This window comes from Aspergillus nomiae, assembly GCF_001204775.2.
Source record: "Aspergillus nomiae NRRL 13137 chromosome Unknown contig00087, whole genome shotgun sequence".
Classification (NCBI taxonomy): Eukaryota; Fungi; Ascomycota; class Eurotiomycetes; order Eurotiales; family Aspergillaceae; genus Aspergillus; species Aspergillus nomiae.
Window position 1 is genome coordinate 39,534 of NW_015378142.1, and position 12,177 is coordinate 51,710.

A 12,177-nucleotide genomic window follows, 5' to 3' on the forward strand; every position below is an offset into this window, starting at 1 on the left:
AAACTGCTTTTAATTCGTCATAGCGTAGGGATCAATGCCTGTACTTTGCTTTTCTTGTCTTTTTTTACTTTGATTTTGATTACTCTTATTATGTATGCTTCTTTTCCGACCGAACTTTTGTTTCTCATGCGAGGGATCATGTCACATGTCCTTTCAGTCTTCCCTCCAATCCAAACAAACAAACAAACAAGAATCAGGACGAGGAGATCCCAATGCAGCCTGGAGAACTGCACCTCTTTCCTTCGCCGATTTTCTTTTAACTGAAAGAGTCACATCCATTCTCTCTCAAAGTGGGCGGGCTTATCTCATCCGATGTTAACCCCTGAATCACATAAATTTAGAAAGGAAATTAATTATGACATACCGCACTAGTCCTCTCTAGCGCCTTTCCCATGCCCATGTTGAGCTTAGCGAGGAGCGTTTCATACAAACTAACGGAGTCCACCCAGTCTACTTTTCTCCCTTGCAATGAACCAGATGTACCTGAGATTGATCGTATGACGATTGCATAACATTATTTTATAGCCATGCATCCGGCAAATCTACTGAATATCATAATTATAATAGTGGGACGGTTGGGGTATATGACATAGAAGTTGTTTGTTTACGCTGCGATTTGATTGCTAGCCATCATCACGTTTTTGTCTCCTGCCACCAGGGTAGGGAATGTAAATGTCGAACTGCGCGATGACTTGCACAAAGTGCTGGATCGACACTTTCAAGGCCCGGTTCCCCTTGAAATGCGAGCGATACCAACCCGAAGTAAGAGTGTAGCAGATCTGTGCGTGTTAATTAGCTATACTGCAAAAAGAGTAAAAGAGAAAGGCCCACAAGCAAACGCTAGACTTACCTGGTGGCTCTCCCACGCCCTTTCCGAATCCACCAACGATATGTTGCGTTTTCTCTAAGAGGTATCGCCGATTCCGAGTCGCATCCACCAACGCTAGCCTATTCATCATCTGTTCCTTTACTATCAGCTTGATACGCATTTCAAGTTTGTCGAGGTGTAGCTTCTCACATTCAGAGATGCAGTATTCCAGAAAGAATAACAAGTGTCGGCATATTTGTTACAGCGTCCGTTAAATCCTGCCCATCGCAGTGAATCCTCTGTTTCCGGCGGTACAACAGGGAGCCGATCGACTTTTGCGTCTAAACTGGGCTCCTCAACTGTCGCTGATAAAGGTTTAACCTCATCTATGCCGTGGCCATCTTCTTCGTCGGATTCTTCCTCATCGTCGCCGAGCTCAGATGTTTGTCGTGCAACAAGCCATCTGACCAAAGACTCGAAAGGCCCAGCTTTGGCCGAAAGTAACGCGATCGGCTTATGGTTCTTCGAAAGGCGGTCCAGGAATGTTAGAGCACCAATAGCGCAATAAGTGTGACCAGCTGCGACACAAAAGTTAGAAGGACGGCATATGCATCTGGGATAGTCGTTGCGTAGCGGGGTTTGGTAAACAGGACATACAGTGGGATTCGCAAAAGGGCCCCTCCCCTATGCCGCCGTCGTATGCCTAGAGAAATCCTTAGCCAAATCATAATCAACGGGGATAGCAGAAAGTGCAGAAGGGGCATTTCATTTCTTACTTGACAGGCCTCGATAAACGCGACCAACCTATCTACGTCTATATCCATGATACCCTCGAGGTCACTCCCACATTTCCCTCTCAGTATATATCGCGTACCGGCACCGAAACAGCAAAATCGTAAATCGCCGCCGCCTTCAATCTTCCCTTCTGTGCCGAGGACTTCACCAAAGCTGCCGTTTTCGCGCTGCATTCTGGAGAGCCATTGTAGACACTCAGCTCGCTTTACCCGTGACAGATCATCACCCAAAGTCAACAGTATCACCAATGCAAAGAATGTCGAGGGAATATTGGCCGGATCCCAAGCTTCGTTTGCCGCTGTTCGCCGTTCTGACCCAAAGTCGGTCCCTGTGAATCCCCGGAAGCCTCCCGAAGGCACCTGGCAGTGGTAGATCCACTCGACATACCCTTGCCGCTCTTCGGGAGTTGTCTTGTTATATAATTCGCCGAGGAGATCCAGGCCTGCAACGGTGAAGTAAGCGAGCAGGACGCGATTCGAGTCATTGGAGGTATATAAGCCCGGTAAAAACGTTTTGAGGCATCGTAGGAAATACTTGAGGTGACGTTCCTTATGAAAAACGGCTTCGGTCATGGTTACGGCGATGAAGGTATGGATTATGATCCAGGGTACTGGCCATAAAATTTGCGCAGATAGTATGAAAGCTGTACGTGATATGCGTCAGAGATTCTTTGTCCAGCTATCATGCCATCAGTCACCTTTTAATCTCGTTTTCTCATTTGGCGGGCGGACACTCTCGGAGTTAACAGCTGCCGCCTACTTAACCCCACATGGTTTGCTTTGATTCTTAGGGAGAGAAAACCGAAAAGAAAAACAATTAATCAAAATAAACTCCCAGCTCTATGGGTCTCGACTCAACCTCACTCTGAATATTACTGAACATGCGGAGGTGACATTCAGACACCAACATCACTATTTTCATTTACAGCACTCTGTTTTATTCCACGCATCCTTCAACCTGTGCCCACAAACAACAAGATGGGTCTATTATCATCTAAAACGCTGATAAAGGCACATGCCTTGTTTCTGTTCATCCTCGCCGTCTACCTCACCAGGTCACCAGAAGTCATTACGGACTCCGATGTGGTTTTCATGCTAGGGGAGACCTTACAAATAGTAAGAATAAACCATATGCTCGATCGCTGAAAATATTCTCCTTGTCGGAGGTTAACAAGTCGTTTACTTCAGGATGCTGCACCATCCCTTTCCCGTCCTCAATCCCCTTTTGCGCTATGCGGCATCCTCCTGGTCGCGGATGCCCTCGTCGATCTTATCCTCGTCACAAAGGTCCCCCGAATCAATGAAATTATTGCAATGGCAGAAATCGCTCGGTCCGCAGCCCCCACGTCCATCGCAGGAGCTATGCGAACGAATCCATTCTTAGCACGTCTCGCCTCACTTTACACGGAAATTTGGACACTGCTCTCTGCTTCACGCTTTTGCCTTTTCTTTGCTGTTTCGTTCTTTATATACCAGAGTAAGCCATCGGATTGGGGAGTGGATGGTCGCCATACAGTTGATGGGTATGGCCAAGAGCCCGCTTCTGGCTTGGACCAGTTGAAAAACAGAGTGATATTCACGTATGGCTTTATGGAAATGATGTTTTGGCTTTGGGTAAGTTCCATGACCTCTTCTAGAATTTACTTTGATCTTCAGATCTGATTAAATGTTCTAGATTTTCCTTACTCTTCGCGAAGAACGACATGAGATCGCCGTTCGATTCGCAGAACAAGACCAACAAGTATCGTAGGCTCCTTCGATTGTGCGAAAGTGTGGGAATAACTAAATGGAATTTGCTACTACAAAGACAACAAAAGCTATCGTAACTGCGCACATTTCCTTCGACTTTATCAATGCGTTCTCATGGGCGGACGCTGAAGCTCACTACAATGTGGACTTCGTAGAGCATATTAAATACATATTAGACAATTGCTTCTCTGGTGTCTTGGATGTAGACATAAACTTGTTCTCTGCTTGACTTCCCCGATTCGTCATTAGGTACTCCGTAGTCATATTTATCTCCCATTCTGTGTACCCGAAAAGAGGCGGCCCGCGTCTCACTTCTCTACGCAAGGAATGCGAAGACCGCCGCCCCAATAGCAGCAAGGAGGCTAGTGTCTTTGCTTTGTACAAGGCCAGCTCCGCCAGTACTGGCAGTAGGTGACGTTGTTGAGGTAGATGAGGTCTTAGTGTTGCTGTCGGATTTGGAAGCAGTTGGTGATGCAGAGCTATCAGAAGAACCCGAAGTAGTCGGCTTGCTGGATGCTGAAGAATCGGATGATGTCTCAGTAGCACTCGAGCTTCCCTCAGCGCAGCTAGCACTCGTGGGGAGGTTATTTACACCGGCGCCACTGCAGAGCTGGCCTGCGAATTTGAGAACAGCTATACGAGACCATGTTAGCAAGACAATATATCCTTACGCGTATGATTCTGCGTTATACTCGTAGTGTCAGTGAAAGACAACAAGGCAGGACTTACCATCTTGTTGATCCTTTGAGCACTTGTTGGCGACACAACAAGATATACTGTTGATAAAGCTTTTGTCACCGCAGATACAAGCAACATCGATAGTTTGGCACTGCTTGGGAATGGAGCCAGTAGCGCAATCTTTCTGTTGTGGTTCTGTCAGCAGACAATCTTGGGTCCATCTCAGCAAAAGAAGCTCATTAAGGAGCAGTAATCAAAAATCTCAATCGTGGGAATATATACCGCGCAGTCTGGTAGGCCGTCCATTCCTTGAGCAAAAACAGTGCTCAGGCAGGTGGTGAGTATGACAGAGATATAGTACAGCTTCATGTTGGCTACCTATACTTTCGGGCGGGGGAGAGGTGCAGAGCGAGATGCAATGGTCTGTTTACAAATGAGTTGTTCTGGGCTGCCCGGCGAGGTAGATATTATAAGTAAAAGAGGGGAGGGGAGTGGAAAGAGACAGGAACAAAGGACGAAGCTGATTTCCCACTCGATGTGGGCAGCGGCATAAAGTAACCTCAGAGAGTATAAACTTAGGCTAAACCTACCTTGTGGAGAGTGATTTGAACTTGTGGTTTTCATAGTTTCACTTGAAGATCCTTGCCTAACAATACTTGTTCTCTACTATTAGTGCTCAGGTCCCATTGATGGGATTGATTGGTCTCTTGTGACGGGGCCTCACATATTGGCAACCAAGAGTCCAGCCATAAAAGCCCAACTAGTACTAGTATACTAATTACATAGAATACAGCTGATCGTTGGAGATGAGACGTCAAGGGGTGAAAGTATAATAACGGGTTACTATGAATGGAGTACATAACTTACGAGTGGTATGAGGGGGTATCCATTGATCCTATTCAGCCATCCCGGTAATAATTGCTCCACGAGGATGAGAAATGTGCAACAGTGGTTCTACGTCACGGGTACTGTTGTATGTGCGCTCACCAATAGTATCTTGCCGTGAGGTTGGACAAGCTATAGTAGTGCGTCCCTAGTGTCATGAAATGGATCCACAATACCCTCTTTTTTGGACTTTCTCCCCAGATCTCCTTCGGCTCGAATTCACTCTCATTTGTGAAGGCTCTCTTAATCTCCACTGGAGTTCGCTTTGACGATCTTGGCAGGGTCGGGGTCATTGAATCAGATGCCGTAGAAATCCCTCGGTCATACTACTAGTACCACCCCCTCACGCCTCATTCGGTATGGGTTTGTTTCTGAGTACTTACCTGTATTGAGATGTTTACCTAGGTTATACATAAGAACACGGTCTGGAAGTGGAACATTGGGTGTAGATCTTTCAGGAGTCCCAACGTGGGACAACCACCCAGTCCTACAAGGGCATATCCCATAGCTTTTTCTTTCGATCGAACACCATAATTTCCATGGGTACTGAACTGCGAAAGCTATATATTGTCGACCCAAAAACCAATAGTAAGTCAACGAAAGGGATAGGCCCTAGTACTAGGATTAACAGAGACCTCTACAGTAAGTTATACTCGGTGATCGACTACTTCTCCGCACACTGATCGTCTTGACTATGACCGAAACGTAACACTGAGCTACAGGGTTCTGACCAGATTTAATCGCTGGCCCTTGCAGGCTGGATCATGTACGCTGTATTTATCCTTTTATCTTCTGAAATCTTTCATTTATCTATTTTGGGTTGCTTCCTGCCCCCTTCCCCCCCAATCTCCAACGTATTGGAAAGACCTTAGACTCAAAAGAAATTTATGCTTAACTCGTAGTAGGTAAGGTTTCAAACGAATTCTCTATGCTGACAGGTTTTGACTTGCCCCCCTCTTCCAATGTTTCATGAACTAGCCGGCAAAACACATGCTGCGCTCACCAACTGGACTTGATGTAGAGCTCGGTTCATTTCTTATTTGGCTCGTCAACCTGCTTCGTTCCTGCCAAATTCCCCGGAATAAATTAACTTGCCCTGATTTTTATTGTCCCAAGCACTCTTAGGCTTGTTTATTCCCACGGTCAGGATGGGGTTAGGTGTGTTAGAAGACACGGCGCTTGCCCAGGTTCCTGGTATGTGTCAATCGGCCTTCAATATATACTGTAGATGCTTAGTGGCTTTGGATTAATCTAGGCACTTCTGATATCCTCGAAAGAGAAAGCTCCAACGAGCAGACCAATGTTGATTCTAACCTGAAATACGACCGCTCGGGTGCGATTCCTATCCTCCTGGTTCCTCAACCAAGTGATGATCCCAATGATCCCCTGGTATGTCGAACCCCTCATAACAGATCGCTTTTGAATATACGGTGACTGACAACAGATGCCGAACAGAACTGGCCATTATGGAAGCGTGATGTTACACTACTAGTCCTTTCCTTCGTCGCAGTTCTTTGTGCAACAACGAGTTCTCTTATGGCTGCCAATACCGTGACAATATCCCTCCACTTTAAAAAGAGTTTCACTTCCGTCGCCCTTCTCACTGGATATCACCTTTGTGGTGTGGGAGTTGCTGGGATATTGATCGTGCCGACAGCGCGAGTATGGGGAAAACGTCATCTTTTTCTTCTCGGGAATGTTTTAATGGTGATAAGCTGTGGCTGGGCAGGTGGAAGTTCCAACAATTATACAAGCTTGGTATGGGCTCGCATTTTCCAAGGAGTTGCTCTAGCACCTTTCGAAGCTTTGGTCAATGCTTGTGTCGGCGATCTATACTACGTTCACGTAAGTATGGAAGAACCTCGATGATTCAATGTCTGTTTCTAACAAGCATCGTAGGAGCGTGGCAAAAGGATGGCTCTATCGAATGTTGCTCTTTTTGGAGCCGCCTTTCTTACACCGGTTCTGGCTGGTAAAATTACTCATTCTCTTGGGTGGGAGTGGACATTTTACCTTCTGGCAATCTTTTCGGCCGCATCGCTGCCTTTGACTTTCTTCTTGGTCCCCGAGACAGCTTTTAGGCGCCCAGAATATCTAAACAATGACTTGAAACAGATGGTACATCAAAAAATCGAAAATAGGATGTGCTCACAACAACAATCCACTGAATATCAACAGGAAGCCAGCCACATATCCGATGAGAAAAAGCATCCTTCGCCGCTCACTAATAGTGAATCGCAGGCTAGATCACAAGAGCGAGACACGCATTTAAACACGATCGTCCCTGCGAAAGCCTTATATATCCAAACTCTGAAGCCGTTCAATGGGCGCAAGACGGACGAGAATTTCTTGAAGCTTCTGCTTAGACCATTTCCGCTGTTCTTTCACCCGGCAATTCTTTGGGTAAGCACCTGCTGGAACGATATCCTGAGATTAGGCCCTAACAACCATAGGCTTGTTTAATCCAAGGTGTAATCATCGGCTGGACTGTATTCATTGGTGTGGTACTAGCAGCCATCTTTTTAGGGCCTCCCTTGTGGTTCAATGAAGTCCAAACGGGATATCTGTATACCGGCGCTTTTATCGGCTCTATTGTGGGCTTAATCCTTTCGGGCATACTCTCTGACTCCATGAATAAGATCATGATCAAGCTTAACAAAGGAAGATATGAGCCTGAGTTCCGCATTCTCCTCGTTATCTTTCAATTAGTCTTCAGCGGTGCTGGGCTTTACGGCTTCGGCATAGTGGCCCAAGATGTGGGAAAATATGGTTGGCTTGTGGTTGATGTATTCTTCGCATTGGTAATTATAGGGATGGTCATGGGTGCTGTTGCCAGTGCGCTGTATATCGTTGATGCCCACCGTGAGTGTTTCCCATCTGCTACTGCGGTTATTTCTAAGCGCCCCCGCTGACACATAACTACAGGTCAAATTGCGATAGAATCGTTCACATGCATGCTAATATTCAAAAACATTTTTAGTTTTATACTAACATTCTTCGCTTATGATTGGTTACTCTCAAATGGTATCAAACCGGCATTCCTGGCTATATCTAGTATACAAATGGGAATTTGTGCCTTGAGCATCCCCATGTGTAGGTTTTACTGATTATACAGATGTAAGGATTGTAAGCTAACACCGATTTACTAGATATCCTTGGCAAGAGAAACCGCTCTTTTTTTGCACGTCATGATCTCCTTAAGATTTTGCATCTATGGTGATATTTTGTGCTGAATGCCGGTACTGTTGTATAGAGGTACTGCTAGTAGTTGTCTAGAAGTGCATCGTTTAATTCTAGTCGGTTCAATCGTTTCCCCATAAATGATAACCAACCATTCTTTTCGTGTCTTTTGTCTGGGAGACAGGAAATGATTGTTTTCTAATTTTCTAGTGTTTTTTAATAGAACATATAATTTACTCCATAGATCAATGTACTTTCGGTATTACATCGGTGGAGGGTCTAGGCCCAAGGGATCTACCTGACAAAGCCCAGTGAGATGTGTAGCCTCAGCCACCAGTTCGTAAGGACAACAAAAATGCGTAACTGCAAACTTGCTGACCGGGTCATGTGATGGGGGCATTTGGATCTGACCAGCAAAAAACCACAGATGGACGAAAACGGAAAAGAGCCGAAAGAATGTGTCGCATAAAAATTTGGGATGGAAGAATCACCAGTCGGTAGGATGTAACGTTCTTCCTTCTTTCATCCTCACATTCATATTCGATCGACGTCATGACTATAGCAACGTGAGAAACATCTCCTCAGCCTTACGTCGCCAAGCCACTCCAAAACTAACGGGTGATCGTAGCATCCGTGGATCCATCTCTGCAACCAACTACGTCACTGGCAATATTATACTCTCGTCAAACTTCCGGAGCCTCCTTCCTGGAGTCTATCCCGTCATTTCCGCCCAATCGCTCGTACTTTTCTCCTCCCTGCTGTCCTGCTCTCCTCGTTTTCTATCTTCCTCGGGAATGCCTGTCTTCGTTGCAATCCCTTGCTTCCTGCAACGCGCTGCGGACATTATCTTATCATGGCAACCATTGAGCAGCCCCCAGTTCAGAGCGTTCCGTGCTCCCGGTCAACCCGGTTAGCGGACCAAGGTGAGAGACCTTTAGGCAGCGTTTTACTCTGCTTCTTCCGAATAGGACCTTTTGTGCTGACAGGCCTGCGGATAGCCGCCTCGGCGGCCCTTTACGTTACTCATCCCGAGCGAAGACTATCGGCTCGCGAGCCATCGGCGTTCGAGACCGATCTATCCAGTGAGTATAACCGATAGCCTTCCGCATTCTCCAAGCGTGTAAGGTAATATGAGGTTGACGGTTTGTAGACTTGAAAGTGCCAGGATCACGTCCGGGCTTTAGCCATGCGTCGGCAGTAGCTGCTCTGGCACAAGCGAAGAATAGACAGCTCGAAGCTGAGAAACAGGCTGCAGCGAACCATGCCCAAGATCATTCCGATATTTCGAGCCATGGCGGGTATAGAGCTGCAGTCTCCGCGCACAGGGAACGTAGTTCAATATCGAGTTTACCCGCGAGCACGGAGATCTCCGCAGCCCATTTAAAACCAGATGCGCGTCGCGAAATCGCCGAAAGAGAAAAAGCCGTCTGTGCTGCTAGGGGAGCTCTGTATAGCAATAGGAGGAGAGCTGAATCTGCACCTTCTGAAGCGCCCTATACAACTTCGGCGGGTCAAATCAGCGACATGGACGTCGCATTGGAGGCTAGCCGAATTCAACACCTTGCACATGTCAACCGTCGACTATTCACTGCAACCCCACCTTTGGCGCCAGAGGTAGAAGAGCAAAGAAGGAAAAGCGTGCTGCAAGCAGCTGCCGTGTCAATGGCGCGGGACATGTACAGCCTCACAGAAGCTACCGAACCAGAGCAACTCTATCCATCCATTCCTAGTACTCAAGCAAACTATGGCCGTGTGCGTCCCAAACGATCCGCAAGTCGACCAGAACCAGGGGCCATCCAACGGGCAGTGAATCTTCAGATGACCGCTCAGAAGCTTGCAGCAGAGAAATTGGCCAGCATGCAGGATGACACCGCAGTATACCGGGAATATTACCGACTTGAGCAGCAAGATACACGGTCCAGCGTGCCTACCCGCAGAAGGAGATTGTCTATAGACTCGGATGCATCTGAATTCGATGTAGAGCGGTCCAGAGAGATCAGGCATCAGATGACCAGTCTCCGAACAAAGCTTGATGCGGTGGATGAGCAGAGAGACAAAGATCGCGCTCTTCTAATGGAAGCCGCCAGGAAGAATGTTGATGCAGTTTTGCAAGATATGGAAATGCGTGTCTATGCTGAGACTGGGCGTGCCCCTGCTGCACTCCAGAAAGAATGGGAGGAGACGGCACTAGCCCGCGCGCGGAAGGATATGCAAGAGACTGACTTGCAATATACCTCAGGCGAGAAAGTCAACCTTGGTGCTCAGAAATTCATTGATATGTCTGATGTGGAGGCTCTTGCTCGTTCAAGGCTCCAGCCAACGTTTGATGAAATTACTGATCGCGCAGAGACGGAAAGGGCTAAGGATTTAGAGCGACGCTTGGATGAAGAGGAAAGACAGCGTCACGAAGCTGTAGCTCGTCAACGAGAGGCTGACCTTGTAGCCGAGGAGAAGCGACAGAAGGGTCAGTATTTCCAGTTTCTTGTCCTCGATACACCACATTGCTAACATTGAATAGCTGCTATGAAACAAGAGTTGAAAGGCAGAGGGGAAAAGACATGGTTGTGGCGAAGGTCTAGGAGGGGCCAAGACCATGAGCCCATTGTAGGAAAACATACCGCAACCAGGGCTACCGAAGGACTCGAGGGTGCGGCTGAGGAGCATGCAAAGAGTGCTCCACAGGAAACAGAGCAGCCACAGACCACACGAGCCGGAAACGAAGCTACTGCATCAGGTGCCGTGGTAGATACAGGATCTACAGAGCCCATCACGAGAACAGAGTCGAAACTCAAAACGTGGCTCAATAAGTTGGGCGGTCGTCGCCCCAGTGCAGGCACAGGCGAAGCTCCAAAAATAGCGGAGGGCGATCACGAGACACCCTCAAACGCGGTGGAGGAAACTGCTCAGCCAGCAGAGGGACCGAATGAGTCAGTTGAGACAGCTGAAACAGCTGAAACAGCTGATGCAACTGATTTAGCCGAGGCGGGTGGTGATAACGAACGTGGTGCGCCTCTTAGGTCCAATCCTGTTACAGCAGATGATTTGCAAGAAATGCAGAGAAAGTCAGTGGATGCTGGTACGCTGGAGGCTATGAAACCTGAAGGACAGGCAGTTGAGCCAGGGTCCAAGGAGAGTCCGGAGCAGAATGGTGATAAGCGATCTCGCCTGAAGTCCAGACTTTCGCAGATGGTCTCGAGGAACTCGCAAGATAAGACGGATGAAGTTACAGATCATAATAAGGAAGCCGATGAAGGATCTGTACCTGTCGAGCATACTGCCGCAGATGAATTACCTTCGCACGTTACTGAGCGAGATGAACTACGTGAGAGTGCCGCCGATCAAGGATTGCCTGTTCCGCCTGCAATCGGAAAGCGAACAAGCAACGGTACTACTGGTCGTGAATCACGGTTCTCTGAAGACCTTTGATGATGTAATTGTATTGCTTTCATTGTCTCTGTACATCTTTTGCCGCGGTTCTGGAACTCTGTTTGATCGTTATATCCTTATTCTGCGGTGTGGATTATGTGCTTTTTGGAGTCGGGAATATTATAGGAAGGTGGTCTGGTAAGGCGTTCTACAGGATTTCCAGTACATACGAAGGGACATACCTGACTGCTAATGCTGTCAGTTTTCCCCACGATTTTACTTAGTTTTTTTTCTTTTTTTTTCTTTTTCTTTTCTTTTCTTTTCTTTTCTTTCTTTCTTTCTTTCTTTCTTTCATGGTCTACAACCTAGTATGTGAAAAGCACAAGTATTTAACAATGCCTCCATGGTTATATATGTACGACTAATTTTACTCTTATTAATGATGCAACCTCAGGCTGGGTGTATCCTATGCTACCCTGCCGTATCCACTAGGCATGTCTTTCCCCCAGGGATTATCACCAGATTAGGCAAGTAACCGCCCTCTCAGCTCTGACACCATTTCCAGTGCCTCGATTACGGAGAAAAGGGGGTTATCTCAACCAGATTGATCTTCCACCAATCCCTGTCCCGAGCCGGGACATCAATATCGCGAGGGCCGAAGGGCACTTTCGAGGGAGGGGAGCACCCCATATTATGGACGCTTCTCGCTTGCATGAC

The 12,177-nt window shown here is 47.2% G+C and overlaps 5 protein-coding genes across 5 annotated transcripts; 3 read left to right on the forward strand and 2 right to left on the reverse strand.

Moving 5' to 3' along the window:
* Positions 1-633: 633 nt before the first annotated feature.
* Positions 634-2,175, reverse strand: cdc43 (protein geranylgeranyltransferase type I subunit CDC43; the record flags this gene model as incomplete). Its single annotated transcript, XM_015548815.1, has 5 exons — positions 634-779; positions 851-959; positions 1,019-1,386; positions 1,466-1,511; positions 1,585-2,175. 5 exons carry the CDS (start codon positions 2,173-2,175, stop codon positions 634-636), a joined length of 1,260 nt encoding a protein of 419 aa, XP_015408164.1.
* Positions 2,176-2,429: 254 nt separating this feature from the next.
* ANOM_003559 (uncharacterized protein) lies at positions 2,430-3,352 on the forward strand (the record flags this gene model as incomplete). Its single annotated transcript, XM_015548816.1, has 3 exons — positions 2,430-2,718; positions 2,791-3,216; positions 3,278-3,352. Exons 1-3 carry the CDS (start codon positions 2,581-2,583, stop codon positions 3,350-3,352), a joined length of 639 nt encoding a protein of 212 aa, XP_015408165.1. The 5' UTR covers positions 2,430-2,580.
* A 315-nt stretch (positions 3,353-3,667) lies between these two features.
* ANOM_003560 (CFEM domain-containing protein) lies at positions 3,668-4,530 on the reverse strand (the record flags this gene model as incomplete). The annotated part of the gene is made up of 3 exons (XM_015548817.1): positions 4,312-4,530; positions 4,081-4,213; positions 3,668-3,984 (listed from the first exon to the last, which is right to left on the reverse strand). The coding sequence occupies exons 1-3, from the start codon at positions 4,396-4,398 to the stop codon at positions 3,668-3,670; spliced, it is 537 nt and encodes a 178-aa protein (XP_015408190.1). The 5' UTR covers positions 4,399-4,530.
* A 1,532-nt stretch (positions 4,531-6,062) lies between these two features.
* Positions 6,063-8,134, forward strand: ANOM_003561 (putative MFS transporter; the record flags this gene model as incomplete). The annotated part of the gene is made up of 8 exons (XM_015548818.1): positions 6,063-6,108; positions 6,170-6,303; positions 6,370-6,759; positions 6,814-7,032; positions 7,093-7,317; positions 7,368-7,776; positions 7,840-8,007; positions 8,064-8,134. 8 exons carry the CDS (start codon positions 6,063-6,065, stop codon positions 8,132-8,134), a joined length of 1,662 nt encoding a protein of 553 aa, XP_015408189.1.
* A 731-nt stretch (positions 8,135-8,865) lies between these two features.
* ANOM_003562 (uncharacterized protein) lies at positions 8,866-11,955 on the forward strand (the record flags this gene model as incomplete). Its single annotated transcript, XM_015548819.1, has 5 exons — positions 8,866-9,017; positions 9,093-9,176; positions 9,245-10,558; positions 10,613-11,764; positions 11,818-11,955. Coding segments are annotated over 4 exons (2,412 nt in total), but the record flags the coding sequence as incomplete, so codon positions are not given.
* Between the last annotated feature and the right edge of the window lie 222 nt (positions 11,956-12,177).